The 15295-nt window shown below is 35.3% G+C and overlaps 1 protein-coding gene across 3 annotated transcripts; it reads left to right on the forward strand.

The window, feature by feature from the left end:
• The first annotated feature begins 422 nt into the window (after positions 1-422).
• Positions 423-14333, forward strand: LOC106668805 (apoptotic chromatin condensation inducer in the nucleus). 3 transcript variants are annotated; one of them, XR_001340817.2, is made up of 15 exons: positions 424-634; positions 6677-6857; positions 6923-7093; positions 7617-7804; positions 9155-9559; positions 9639-9906; positions 9976-10015; positions 10100-10194; positions 10284-10608; positions 10852-11063; positions 11137-11391; positions 12136-12313; positions 13037-13146; positions 13223-13525; positions 13807-14333. XR_001340817.2 is itself a non-coding variant. In XM_014397922.2 (14 exons), exons 2-14 carry the CDS (start codon positions 6681-6683, stop codon positions 13415-13417), a joined length of 2607 nt encoding a protein of 868 aa, XP_014253408.1. In that variant the 5' UTR covers positions 423-634; positions 6677-6680; the 3' UTR covers positions 13418-14333. The 3 variants fall into 3 exon arrangements, 2 of the variants coding, with proteins under 2 accessions (XP_014253408.1, XP_014253406.1); XM_014397922.2 differs by having other exon boundaries at positions 423-634; positions 7617-7792; positions 13223-14333; XM_014397920.2 differs by having other exon boundaries at positions 13223-14333.
• The last annotated feature ends 962 nt before the right edge of the window (positions 14334-15295 follow it).

A 15295-nucleotide genomic window follows, 5' to 3' on the forward strand; every position in this document is an offset into this window, starting at 1 on the left:
AAAGAAGAAAGATAAATGGAAACAGGATTTGTCTAGATATTCATTACTGTAGAATATGCAATAAGGAATGGGTGTCGCAATGTCGCAAACAAAACAGTTATACCAATCGGAAAGCGATTACTGTCCCAAGGAATTCGGAATGAAAATCGTCAAATCGGAATTTAAATAGAATTGAAAAAGGGATCGAGCTCATTTTTAAAAGTGATTGGAATGGAAACCGGGGGCCAAAGGTCGACGTGGAGATTGTCGATAAAACAACCGTCGAAAGTTTCGAGCGGCGGGAGGGGCGCGGCCGCGGCGCCCAGTTTTAGAAAAAATCCCTACTCTTTTTTTCAATTTCGGTCCGTTTTCGAATTTGATGGGAACTCCGTCAAAACTCGAATCGGACGATTTTTCTTTTTTTTTTTTTTGTCGAAATCCGGAGTCGCGTCAATCGACGGCCGGTCGAGTCGAAGCGGTTGCGATTTCCCAGTGCCACCGAAAACTCGGCTGGTTAGTGGTTTGTTCGAGTCGAATGAAGGTCGAGTGAGGCTCGAGCGACCGGGCTTGGACACCGATGCGATTGATCGTCTTCAAAGGCGCTTCCCTATTGATGGTTTTTATTTTAATTCGTCAGAGCCGAACGGCATAAAAGGTCAGTAAATGAATTTCATTTTTGCTTTTGCGATCCGGGGCTTCGACGCCGCTTCTTCCTTTTAGGTTAGCTCGGCGGCGCAGGTATCGGAGGCGATCTTCTGTTTACTTTAAAATTTTATCACTGGACGTCCACGCTCTGCCCCTTTCCCGTCACCCTTCCTCGAATACATTATCCGTAAATAAAAAATCGATGGATTATAGCACGGGGAATTTCTAAGGCAGTCGCCCCGATCCGAGAATCGGACCCTAAGACGGATCGACGGTCGTATTTAGCACTTTTCGAGGGGAAACGCGTTCAGGCCTGGAGCGGATCTCACTCGGCTTCGAATTTCAATTTTACGTCAAGGTTTACCATGAATAAAACCGACTTCCCAGCCGTAGGTTGTGGTTTCGCCCGGGCCGCCCAACACGCCCATCCTTTTTTCTTGTGGATACAAAGTTGTCGAATATCGTATATACGTTGAGCGAAGTCCCCCAAGCCCATTATATTTCTATACATGTAACTTTTCTTATCGATTTGCTTTTTTTTAAAGTAACGTGATACGTTTGCGTGTGTTAGACGTGACTCAATTTGTTATTAAAATCCATATATATTTCTTAGTCATAATTTACCTTATTAATTATTTTAATTATCTAAAGTTTTGGTTGAGATGAAAATGTTAGTGGGATTTGAACCCACGATCTTCGGCTCAATACGCTGCTGCTCTAACCACTTGAGCTATCGTGACTTTGATCCACTTCGACACCAACAACTCATCTTTGACGTTAGATAAAAATTCACTATTTTTCTTGGTCCGCTTGACCAATTAATATCATTCAATTAATTAAGATTTTTAGTTGAGATAAAAAAAGATATATGATGATATAGAAGATGATATAAAAAGAGATTGAAAAAAGGCAAAAAGGAGGGAAAATTCAAAAAGGTAGGGTTGAGATGGGAAGTTAATGCCCGGGTGGATGGAAGTCACGATAGCTCAAGTGGTAGAGTAGCGGCGTATCAAGCTGAAGGTCGTGGGTTCGAATCCCGCTCGTCACACTGACTTTTTTATCTCAACTAAAAACCTTAATTAATTGTTAGATAAAAAGTATAATTAAGATAATTAATACCTTCAATTAAGACTGTTCAATATGGATTAATACAGTAATTAAAGAAGTACTTACTTTGCTAACCACACTTCATAAGTCGCTGAGAATCGAATCCTGATTATATGATACTTGAGAGTATGACAAAAAGGGGGAAAATTCAAGAGGTTGTGGGTTGAGAGTTGTCTGGTTAGATCGAACTCATGATTGCTCAAGAAATTAGAGCAGCGGCGTATTGAGCCAAAGGTCGTATGTTCGAATACCGCTCATGACAGTTGCTTTTTCATCTCAACCGAAACCTTAGATTAAAGGTATAATTTGTTCAATGTCTTAACCGGATAAACAATTGTGGTATAGTAGTCAAGTTTGTGTTCGTTACTCCTTAACCTTCTGCCCTGTCAGATTTGGCCTGTTAGTCTTGGTCCACTGTTTCACCATGGTCACCGCTGGATTTATCTTTTTAGGAGAATTTTACAATTTTCAAACCAAAGCAGTAAAGATAACGGGTTGGTCTGAATCAGCCCGGACGACAAGTCTTTCACTCTATTTCTGTTAATAAAATCTCTCACAATTTTATGTTTCAAAATTTGTTTTTAGCCAGAACGGAGTTAGATAATATACAGTAGACTCTCGTTATCCATGCTTTTGTACTCTGTGCTTTCATTCATCTACATTTGCCCCTCTCCCCCAAATTAAGTTCTTGAAGAATGAGTGGGAATCACAGAAAAACAACTAAGCGTAACATGATGCAACCTTTGTCATATTTATTTATTTTTTATTTATGTATTACAAACACAGGCTCAGAAGCCTAATAATACATAAAAACAAGGCAAACTCAAACTAGAATTAAAATATAGGTAATAAATATACAAGAACACACAAATACAGGTGGTTTTACAAATATTAACTAGATAAAAGTTCAAATTTTTTTTTGTACTTTTATCAATGAAAAAAAAAAATTATTTCAATGGAGTTAGCTTGTCTCTGATCTCTGTTGATTGAAGAATGAAAAGTATAATTGGTCCTACAGTAAGCTAAGTTGAAAGTATGAGGGTTCCTGGTGTTATGAGAATGAATGTTAAAGTTAATTAATTTGGAGAGTTCTGGACGGTTTATCTGTTTATTTAATAATTTATGGAGAAATACAACATCATTCTTTTTATGTCTGGGTTCAATTGTTTCTGCATTCAATGCGTTTAGAATTTTTGAATAATTTACAGCAAAATTTTGGAATTAAACCTAATGTTCTTATATGAAAACATTCAAGAAAATGTTTTAGATACTGATAGTGTCACTAAACAGAAGAGAATTGAATGTTGGTTCTGATTAAAGAAATTTATAACACTTTTAACATCTGAATATTCTGAAAACCTTTAGAAAAACAAATTGTAAATCCGAGAAGTTTTAAAGCTTTAGAAGTTAAACTTAAAATGTTGTTTTTGAACGTTAGAAACTAATATGTTATATGTTTTTAGTTTGTCGTGAGTTGGATCTTCAGGTAGTCAAATGACGGATGAATTTAAAGAAACAAGAAAACAACTTCCGAGTTCAGCTGAGCTTTGGCAATTTATATCGCCATCAGGCCTAAATTTATTGAAAACAATATAAAAAAAATTTTGACAAAAAATAGTACAATTGTGAAAAGATAAAAGACAAATTTTCAAAATGCTTTTATCTTTTCAAAATTGTACTGTTTTTTTTTTGTCAAAAAATTTGTATAAATTGTTTTCAATAAATTTACGCCCTGAGTTGGCGATATAAATTGCCGAAAGCTTGGCTGAACCTGGAAGCTGTTTCCTTGTTTCTTTAAATTCATCTGTCATTTAACCTCCTGAAGATCCAACTCACAGCATTGTATACTGCAGGTCGATAACCTTAATTTGATCCTGTTTTTAGTTTGTCCTTTTAATCAAAATAATTATTTTAATTATTATACAAAGTATGGTTAAATTGAAAAATTAGTGTCACAAGTGGGACTCGTATCCACAACCTCTGGATCCGTACGCCAGTGCTTGAGCTGTCATGACTTCTGTCCTCGAGACACCAACCACCTCTCAACCTATAACTTTTTTGCTAATATTCAATGGGGTACTGATCCGTAGGTTAGGAATTTCGAGTAACACTTGTGACACTAATTTTAAAACAAACATACTTTGCCTAATAATTAATCTTTGTTGTACTGTTCATAAGTTCATACATAACATTGACGATAGGCACTTGCTTTTCAGAAAGTGCCTGATTGGTATGCAGATTGAAAAAAAAAAATGCTTCGAAGCCTGAAATTTGAGGCGTTTCCTATTATTTGCGGTAATGTTTATTACATATACCCCATGTATAATGAGAGTCTAATGTACACGCAGTAAAAAAGTCCAAACGGTGAAATATAAGCAAACCTTTTAAGTTAAAATAGTAATGGGCTCAAGTGATTAACTTTAAACTTGCAACTGTAAACTTTCGTAAACAACATAAACCATATAATATGTAATAGTATTCAATATGTAGAACTTAACAACGTACATATACAGAGTTATATATTAAAAAAAAGTCTCTGAACTATTTTCATTTACCGACTCAAGGCTAACTTTATCTCAGTAATGTGAAGGGTCCCTACTTTTATTTATTTATTTTTATTTATTTATTTTTTTTAAACAAGGGTTCACAATATCAGATATCATATCAACCCTCAGGGTGTTGGCGTTTTTGAAAAAAATCCTATAGCGGGCGGTCGATGAAGAACAAAAACACAGTTTTTCATAACTGTAATTACAAGAATAAGAATCATAAAATCGAACTGATTTGGGTTTACATATGAATTAGTTTTACATTTTAAAGGAGGGCCATAGGTATAAGTGGGAAGTAGTGATTCAAATTATAAATTACGATTTTGTTGTATCTACTACAGTAAAACATTGTGATAGGCACATGATATACATGTGGGCATAACTGTTCCGCAGGGCTGTCACATCAGTACACAATGGCTAACAGGTTTTATTTCAATAGTAAAACGGTTTGCATTTAGCCACAAAATCTACCATATTCGCATTGACTCACTAGTGCAGTTCACTTACTGTTACAAAGTAATATATTGGGTTCAAATGTCTTGACACCAACAGCAGTTTTGTTGATACACTTGCTCAATTTAGTTAATCATTCAGAATACTCTCTAGATTTGGAATTAGCCGTGTGAACCAAGTCAACATGCTAAGTTCTTAGTACTTAGATCAAGGAACACCAAATTTTTGCCTTGTCTTAACTACATGACATATATCGCGAAGGTGGTGACTTCATGGTCACTCTCACCACTGTAGCATCTACACGATTGTATGCGATTTTGTATGTGCTTGAGGTGATTCAAAATATGATGGCTCTGCTTACTTTGCATCGACTCGTTATTGCTGACCATAATAGAAAGAAAAAAAAAAAGAAAGAAAGAAAAGAAAGTGGCAGCTGGATTGACAGAGAAGCATGTCAAGAGCACTGTCGGTAGGTGCCCTTGGAGGATCTGATTAGTAGAAGAGGTCATCCTCATCCAATTAAGAATAGGCTATATGAGCTTGGCACATGGACACTGAATGGTATGTAAATAAGAAACAATGTATTTAACCTTTGAGTCCGTGCATCTTGTCCAAAATATGTCCATGTGCTGGCGCACTAATTGATCATTACTACATGCTCTAATTCATCAGGAAGACCACATAGCTCACAGTCAGGATTGTCTCTTTTATTTTTTGTGCAAATAGGAGGCGCAGATTCCATGGTTGTTCCACAGTCTGTTGATGGTTGAGCATTTATTTTTGCTTATATTACCACGAAAATTTATTTATATAAGGGTTAATAGATTAATAAAACATTCCTACTGAACTACCCCGTAGGGAAGATTGCCATTTAGACCTGATTTTTTGTGGAAACACGATTTGATGTCAAAGGGGGGGGAATTTATACATTTTCAAGAATGCCATTTTTAAATGCTTGTTTGGCAAGGTTATCAACAATTTCATTCTGCATAATTTCTCTAGAGGATATCGAGTTTATGTTATGAACTATCAAACAAGGAAGACAAATTTTTTCAATTTAATACACGGAAGGGTAATAACTACATTGTTGAAGGAGAGATATCAAGGAATAAAGCTGCAGCATTTTTTGAGTCAGGGAAAGCATCATATATGTTAATAATAAGGTTAGATTAGACATGCTGAATGTATAGAACTTTTCGAAAACCATACTGGCTTTCAGGCAAAATTTTATTATTCTCCAGCCACCATTGTAACCTTAATAATCCATTCATAGGTTTTCAGGACACATGACATTAGCACAATAGGCTGGTATGAATTCGGGAAATTGGAGTGCTCTCCATATGACATTAAAATTGGAATTGTCAATGTACTTTTTCAATAGTTTCAATAGTATCTTGATTTATTTAACCAAATTTTAGTAAATAATAATTTTGCTCATGGGGCGATAGGTTTACTAGCATTAAGTTAGTGTATTCGGTCACATCCTGGTGCAGATTTACTTTTTGCTTTGAGCGCATCATTTATTTTTTAAGAACAAAAGGATCTGCTAAAATTGCACACATATTGTCATTATTTTCCTATTTATTGTTAGACCTTGGGAACAGCTTTTGAACCATCCACTTCCCGACTGCAGTGTGTAATCTTGGGGTATATAAATTCTTTAACCTTAGGTTTGACTGAATTGTCTTTACTAAGGATGCTCTATTAAGAAAAGCACAATATTCTTGCCAAGCTGATTTTTTCCCCATAATTGATAGCCTTTTGTGTAAACGTTGTTGTTTGTTGATAGATTTACTTTGATAGTTATTTACTGATCCTATTCTCAAAGCTTAAATCAATACAAAATATTTCATGAATATCATGTAAATATTTTATATATTTTATATTGTTAATAATTTATTAGAAGGACAAATATTTTATACTAATACATTTGTACTTTACAGGATTATGGTTAGAAAGAGTGAAAGGAATAAGCACGGTACACCCGATAAATCCGTAGAGAAAGCTTCGACTAGAAAAAGTAGTCGACAGACGAGACGGAGGAAGAAGTCTACCTCGGAATCAGAGCCAGAACCTGACATTCCTGTTGAAAAAGAAACCAAGAGGGAAAAACATGAGGAGAAGGTATGTTATAAAGGATATTCTAAACATTATGTCAAATAATAACCCGATGATAATTAAAAAACCAGGCAGAAACTTCTGATGCTCATACCAGGCTCAGGCGATCCGCCAGGACCAAAAATACTCCAGACATGGAAGCAGAGATGGTAGAAAAAGCAAAGAGCGAAGAGGTGGTTGAAAACTCTGATGACAAAGAATGGAAGGATGATAGTAAATTTTGGGAAGCTCAGCCTGCTAAGGTAAAATATTAATATCGTTTATTTTTTAAATTCATTATTTTTTGTGGTCCGTTTGACCAATTAATATCATTCAATTAATTAAGGTTTTTAGTTGAGATAAAAAAGTCAGTGTCATGAGTGGGATTCGAACCCACGACCTTCGGCTTGATACACCGCTACTCTACCACTTGAGCTATCGTGACTTCGATCCTCTCAGGCACTAACTTCCCATCTCAACCCCACCTTGAGCCGGCGTATCAAGTCGAAGGTCGTGGGTTCAAATCCCACTCGTGACACTGACTTTTTTATTTCAACTAAAAACCTTAATTAATTGATTATTTATTATAATACCTCAGTCATGAGGGAATTCAATTCCCGTTTGCATACTCGCTGTTCTGGGTTCAAATCCCTACATTCATTGGAATTTTATTTGAGAATAATTTAAAAAATAAATAAAGTAAAATATAAAACCTTTCCAGTTTGAAAAGGATTACTTTACTTTATTGTACTAGAGTATATGTCTATATAAATTCATCTGTTTCAGCCTGAAGAGGCTAAACCTGCTGAAAATGAAGAAGAGGGCTTGACATGGAAAGTTCAGAGCTCTAACGGATCAGGTGGTGAGATCCAGAAGCTGAAAATTTGTAGGCAAAGATTAACTGATTCCGCCGAGTCTTCGTCTTCACCGACAAAGGAGACAACATCTCCAAGAAGGAAGAGGTATACAAAAAGGTATTTTGTCGCTGATTAAAAAAATATTTGTATAAATTTTCAGAAGCTTGAAATGCTGTATTTTCCTCTTCTGTATACATTCCAGCATGAAGTACTTTTATTAATTATAAATTTGTGTCTTGATGTGGTTAAAATAGTTTTAAATTGGAAAATGCGAGATGAAAACATAAGTTAAGTGCAAGGGCGGAAAAAATAGTCTCTTCTTTATATGCTCACAGCTTGGAGGGTTCTTACTTTCAGTATTCTTAGAAAAAAATTTAAATTATACTTAACCTTTCTCCTAATATAGTCTTAACTCATTGACCATGGCAAATACAGATCCAGTTAAGTGTGTACAAAAATAAGTATTTTTGGTAGTCGCAGATTCACATGTATTGCAAGTCCTGTTTTCAAAATTAAAACAAATTAGGGCTAGGGACAAATAAGGTGGCCACAAAACCTACTGCACCTCGACCTGAGTAGATCTTTTGTGTTTCTCTGTTTTTTTTATAACCACTGGCCAGCTTCATATTGTCAGCCAACCTCATAGCCTCGCCAGTGGCTCATTTTATGATTAGTTAATTAGAAATACTCTCATAAAAACATATTTTGTGGTTGTTGGGTTTGAGAAGTGATGAACTTTTTTTGATTATTTCTGATATTTTTATCTGCCATGATATTATATATAACAGGATATTCAGGGCAGAATGGAAATGACCAAACTACCAAGTCAAACAGACCACGACCAGTACACTTCACTAAAGCTCTCCGTGGCCATTTCATTTGTCGCCGAGAATCCAATCCGATTACATGACATTTGAAAAATGGCAAAAAGGAGGGAATATTCAAAAGGTGGGGTTGAGATGGGAAATTAGTGCCCGAGGGGATCGAAGTCACGATAGCTCAAGTGGTAGAGTAACGGCGTATCAAGCCGAAGGTCGTGGGTTCGAATCCTGCTCGTGCCATTGACTTTTTTATCTCAACTAACAAACCTTAATTAATTTTTTTGCTCTATGTTAAATCAGCAAAACCAAAAAAAAAAAGTTTATAGTATGAGCACAGAGTATGGTATTAAAGACAGGTTGAGAACACCATCAGAGTCATTATAAACAACCGAGCATCTTTCTTGCAATTAAAATAGGAGTTTGTAGAATAGTTTTTTTTACTTATACTTTTTTTTCCTTATTGTGAGTAGGAACTATCTTATTAAAAAGGATTAGTTTTTTGTTTTTGATGAGTTTGTAAGAATGACAATAATGCTTATCTTCTGTTGTTATTCATTTGATGATAAATTTAGTGCATGTTTGTTTATAAATCAAATTAGTTTTTGATCAACCTCTCTTTGTGACGTAGAAATTTTTCTTTCGCAAGGGCTACCAAAGAGAAGCACGACCCTGAGAGTGCCGAATCGACCGGTTCTCATACAGATTCAGAAGCTCCACTTCAGATAAACCCCGAAGAGAATGTGAAACAGGAAGCACCGACTGAAAAGGAGAGTGCTGACAAAGAGGGAAATCTCAGCGAGGAGAAAGCAGAAAAGACAACAGAGAAAGAGGTTGAAGTGCAGAAACCGGCAGACATCGCTGAAACTCCGATTGTTAATCGGCCTTCGATCCCGGAAAAAGAGGAAGGTGAACTAGACACTACTGTCGAGGGGTCCGACGTACAGAAATCTAGTGAATGTGAATCTATGGTGGTGGAAGCCAACCAGGTGGCAATCAATGAAGAGACTCAGGATGAAAAAGAGGACTGTACAAAAGAAAAAATATCCACAAAGTAGCTCAGAATTTAAATGGAAACTAGTATTAACAAATAATTTCAATATATTAACACGTGCCTTTTTTTTTCTAAACAGAGAGCCAGTAAATGAAAAGTTGGAAAATGCAAGCATTGATATCTCATTATCCAATGAAATTGCCATGGAAGAGATTGCTATGGAGGAGATTGCAAAGAAACTGAATGAGAGGGCTGCAGCTAAGGGTGCTAAGGAGATACCAGAGGAGAAGGAGAAGAAAGTGAACGATAGCGCCAAAACGCCAGATTCTGATTTAGACACAACAAAAGAAGAAGGAGAAATATCCTCAGCTGCAGAAACTCCAGAACCTGTGAAAAAACAGACAATGGTCATTATTTGTTGGTGAAGTGAAAATTTTCCGTGTCAATATTTTTAATGCCAAGTATAACATTTTTAGGAGTCACGAGCAAGACCGACTGCATTGAAAAGGCTAACAGGTAAAGTTTAGTTGATTTACTGATCATTTTTTTTTCTTAAATTATATATGCTCTAGTAATTAATTAATTTTTATTTTATTTTAGAGGAAATACCAACTAGTCTGAGAAAAAGAAGGACAAGTAAACAAATTAAACCACAGAAAGATTCTCAAATTGCCATTTCTTCATTAACGCTAAAGGTAATTTTAATATCCCAATTAAAATACACCTTCCTTATATTTTTATGTCAGTCTATTGTATGTTGTTACAAATAATACATAATTGATAGACTTTGGTTCCTGACGTTGCACCTGTGCCTTTGGAGGAAGTAAAAGAAATGCTTACGATTGAGAAGGAAGAAGCCGAGAAGAAAAAGTTGATATTAGAGTCGCAAGACGATGGGGTGGCTGCAGAGGAAGACGAGGGTCCTGGAGGGCACGAGAGCAAGCACCTTAGAGAATCCAAAGACAAGAAGTCTAAGACGCCTGAACGTAAGAGAAGCTTTAAGGAGGAGGGGTTGGATAATAATGAGGTGAAGAAAAAAAAGATTATTATCAAGCACAAGGATGAGCCAAAGGTAGATGTCAAAGTCAACAATCAAGAAAATCATAAAGGCAAGTTATATCTATAGTTTAAAGGAATGTTTTATTTAATATTCAAATCGATTCTAATGTTGAGGACTGTAATTAAAATGAGGTAAAAGCACCATTGATTTTATCAACAATATTACTTTTAATAGAAGAGTTTCAAAATATGAGCTTTTTCTATTAGATTAATTAAAAAAACTTAATTCAATGATGTTGAAATGTATCCCGTATCAGTTCAAGTTGGTTTGATTAATTTTTCTTTATTTTTAGCTGCTAGGAAAATATCAATTGTTTCTGATGATGCCAAAACATTAAGGAAGTCACCGAGTCCATCAGTTAAAAAAGCAACAAACATATTGTACATAACCAATCTTGTTAGGCCTTTTACTGTACCACAGTTAAAGGAGCTTTTAGCTCGAACAGGAACTTTGGCACCAAACGGTTTCTTTATTGATAAAATCAAATCTAAATGTTATGTCAAGGTAATTGTTTATTTTTATAAATCATATATATTAAAAAAAAAAAAACACAATTACAAGCTTTACTGAATTTTAGTATACGACTGTGGAAATGGCTGTAGAGACGAGGCACGCCCTTCATGGCGTCAGATGGCCTGTCAACAACCCAAAGACATTGAAAGTTGAATTTTCAAATGAACAAAACCTTAATATAATGCTCCGACTTGCCGAGGAAGAGCACAACGCGGCGATTAAACAAGAGGTAGCTGCCATTGACAAGAATGAAAGGCTTGAAGTCAAGGAAGCTACTTGGGGAATTGAAAAGAACATTATCAAACCTTCATCTCGACGGGTAACTATTTGTACTTAATTTGAGCATATGAGATTTGTTTTTCATTTAAGAAATTTTTCAAATGTCGTGTAATCGGATTGGATTCTCAGCTGATTGAAAAATGGCGAAAAGCAGGGAAAATTTAAAAGGTGGGGTTGAGATGGGAAGTTAGTGTCCGAGTGGATCGAGGTCACGATAGCTCAAGTGGTAGAGCAGCGGGGTATCTAGCCGAAGATCGTGGGTTCGAATCCCGCTCGTGCCAATGTCTTTTTTATGTCAACTAAAAACCTTAATTAATTGTAATATATTAATTAGTCAAGCGGACCACGAAATTAGTGAATTTAATTAATTAAAATGAAGTATACTTTACTAAAGCTCTCCGTGGCCATTTCATTTGTCGCCGAGAATCTAATCCGATTACACGACATTTGAAAAATGGCAAAAAGGAGGGAAAACTCAAAAGGTGGGGTTGAGATAGGAAGTTGGTGTTCGAGTGGATCGAGGTCACGATAGCTCAAGTGGTAGAGCAGCGGCGTATCGAGGCGAAGATCGTGGGTTCGAATCCCGCTCTTGCCATTGTCTTTTTTATCTCAACTAAAAACCTTAATTAATTGTAATATATTAATTGGTCAAGTGGACCATGAAATTAGTGAATTTATATAATTATTGTTTTTTTTTTCTTTTTGTAAATTCTTTGTCAATTAATCTTCTAATTGAAAAACGATATTAGTGTCTTGCCAAGTAATATTTTGTATTTATGTACAGGTCACAACCTCAATTAGGGAATGGGACATGGGCAAGATGCCTGGCAATGAAAACCAAGCTCCCAATCAGACGCAGCTCGAGGTGAAAAAAGAAGAATGGGTCAAAAATAAGGATAAAAACAAACTTGATTCAGAAAACCGGAGGCGCCAGCACAGTCCAGAAAAATCTGAAATCCCTCGTAAGAATTGCATTTATTCACATATTTATCAGAATGTGCATGGGTGCATTTCTCGTCTCCAATGCATTTGAATTAAGAGTAACGTCACTTTTTAACGACATATTTACCAAAAAAATTTATATAGAAGATTTCTATGAGAAAATGCTCAAAAGAAGAAAATTATCTGTCAAAAAATAAGCTCGTTTTTTTTTGGTTTTTTTTTTCCATGGAAATAATAGTCCGATTTTAATGGTTGATAAAATTATAAAATGCACTTTTGTCATTTCTTTTAAACAAAGTATCAACCATGAAAATCGGTTTTGAGAAAAATGAAAGCACGGAAGGTTAGTTGCACAAAAGGACGTCAAAATTATCTGCCAAAAAAATTATTTTCCGTGAAAGTTGATATCTAAAGTTTTTTTAACACTAGAATCGCAACAATGAGTTCAAATCCAAGTTTTGGCCATTTTCTGACCTACTCTGCTTATAGAATGTTTGTTAAAACATGGAAAAAAGCAGTATTATCATACCAAATTGTAATATTCTGCATAACATTTTTGTTTTTTATGTTAACCTACAATGAAATTATTACATCAAATATAACTTTTTTTAAAATCTATAAATAACTTTTTATGCTCATTTAATTAAATTTACTTTATACTTATAGTTTTATTAATATTTTGATTTGTACATATATATTATTTATTTGTTAATGTTATATTATTTTTTGTTCTTTTTTGTAAGGAAAACTAAAAAAGAAAGACAATGAAGCTCCAGCTAAACTGTTAGACGGTCTCTTCCGGAAGACAAAAGCTACCCCTCGAATATATTGGCTTCCTCTAACAACCGCACAGGTAAACAAACATTTTTATTTTATTTATCTGTTTGTTTAAACAGTAATCACTATTTTGTTTGTTGTTTCGATTGTAGATAGTGGTGAGAGAGGAGATGAGGAGGCAACAATTGGCCGAACACGAAAGGAGGTTGGCCCAAGCTGAACAGAGAAAGACAGAGTCGAGGAGGGATAAAGATAAAGAGAGAGATAGGGAAAGAGAGAGGGACAGAGATCGGGATCGAGACCGGGATCGAGAAAGGGTCCGTGAGAGGGATAGGAGAAAGAAATAATGAATAGATGCAGAATGGCAGAATTTATCTCTATCTCTCTCTCCTGCAACTTACTCCACTCCATGATAGGGCTGTCCGTTCAACAAGTGTTAGGTCGAGGCTTGGAGGGTAAGCCATCTGTGCCTACCCTACCCCATTTATCCCCATCCCTTTTCCATAATATCTTTACACTCCCCCTTATCTTTAGATATTAGAATTTTACAGATTTAATTTTTCTCTTTCTTTCTTTTTTCCTTTCTGAGAATTACAAGATTTAATTTGGTATTGTTGGGTCATTTTTTTTTTTCATTTTTGAGGGTTGAAAAGTTGTTTGATCTCTTAGGAGTGGTGGGTTTTTCAGCCGGTGGTAAGTAATTTGTTTTTACAGCTCTACAGCATTTTCTTTACAGGTAGCTTAGTCTGGAATCGCCGCTGATAGCTTCAGCGCCTTCACAACCTTTGCTGACAATTTTTCTCTCTCACACTTACAATGGGATACGATATCATCATTGGTGTTTCTTGCCTGATTAACGTCTTACGAGTTTCCTTTGTCGAAGTGAGCCCGAATTCTTCTCACTAATAAATATTGGCACTTGCAACAAGAATGCTGCCATGAGAAAGGAAGCTGGCGATTCTGCTCGTCACAAAGGATGATGGCCACCCGCTTGTCAATGAGTCTGACTTCAAATTCACCAGAGTGGTCCAGAGACACAAAATACATCCTTAATTATCAGTTTGCTACAAGAAATTCAGTAGGCTAATTGCCAAAATACTTCAAACTATCGGAATTCTCTCTCAAAAAAAGAGACTGCAATGACTCGCAACCACCCTACACAATCTTTATCAACATCTCATTCTTATATGTAAATAGTGTCAAATGAATGTCTTAGCAATGGAATTATGAATAGAATTTCAATCAATTTTGTACAAAACAACTTTTTGAGTTGTTCAATTAAATTTTTAATGCAATTTGTTTTCTTTTTGTCGCATACCAGAAATAGCAATTTTGTATTTATATCGAAGGTATTTCATCCGATAGATTTATTATCGCTTATACTTCTTCAAAGGTGAAATTATTTTATATTAAAAGGCAAAATTAAAGGAAGGTGTAACATAAGTGAGTTGTTTTATTGTCGAGCTTTCGATGGTTTATGTTGCCGTAATCATGATTTCACAATTTTTTAATTAATAAAATTAATTTGACATTCAGTTCTAATTTGAAAAGTAATTGCAAGAAGATAACTAACTGAAAGTTCGATAACAGAACCATTTGCTTGTGTTGATCCATTTTTTGAACCTATTTTTAAATAATTAGTAACAGATTGATCTTGAGACAATCTAAGGTTGATAATAGTGAATGATAATGATAAAATGGAATTTATTCATGCATGAAATCTTAAATTAGAACTGTGGTGTGTATATTTTTTTATTGGCCAGACTGGCCAGACAGATAATGCTTGATTATCTTTTTTTTTTTTTTCCTTTTATGGGGTGCAGTCCTGACGAGTTACGAATTTTTGTTAAGTTTTTCCATGAAAACTTTACCTTGCCATAGGAAAACACTTCTACTTTCATCTGAGATAATTTTCAGTTAAGAACCTTAATAAATAACCCATCCAGTTTGTGTTAACTGATACATTTACCTGTTTCGTCAAAGCGCTGATAGGTCCTGGGAAATAGGTATGAGGAACATTTCGGTCTGGAAAAGACACTAGTATTGCTGATAGGACATTCCCGTTACAAAGCTCGTACACAAAATATAAAAAATATCTGCATACTCGTGAAAAGAGTTTGAGCCATGAAGGTGCAACTGATGAAACAATATATAATTTTTCATTTCAACCTACCATTAGAACAAGATCAAAGTGGGAAGTGTTGAGCCAGAATACAATGCCTGTG

This window comes from Cimex lectularius, unplaced genomic scaffold (assembly GCF_000648675.2).
Source record: "Cimex lectularius strain Harlan isolate CLEC.00 unplaced genomic scaffold, Clec_2.1 scaffold25, whole genome shotgun sequence".
Lineage (NCBI taxonomy): Eukaryota > Metazoa > Arthropoda > Insecta > Hemiptera > Cimicidae > Cimex > Cimex lectularius.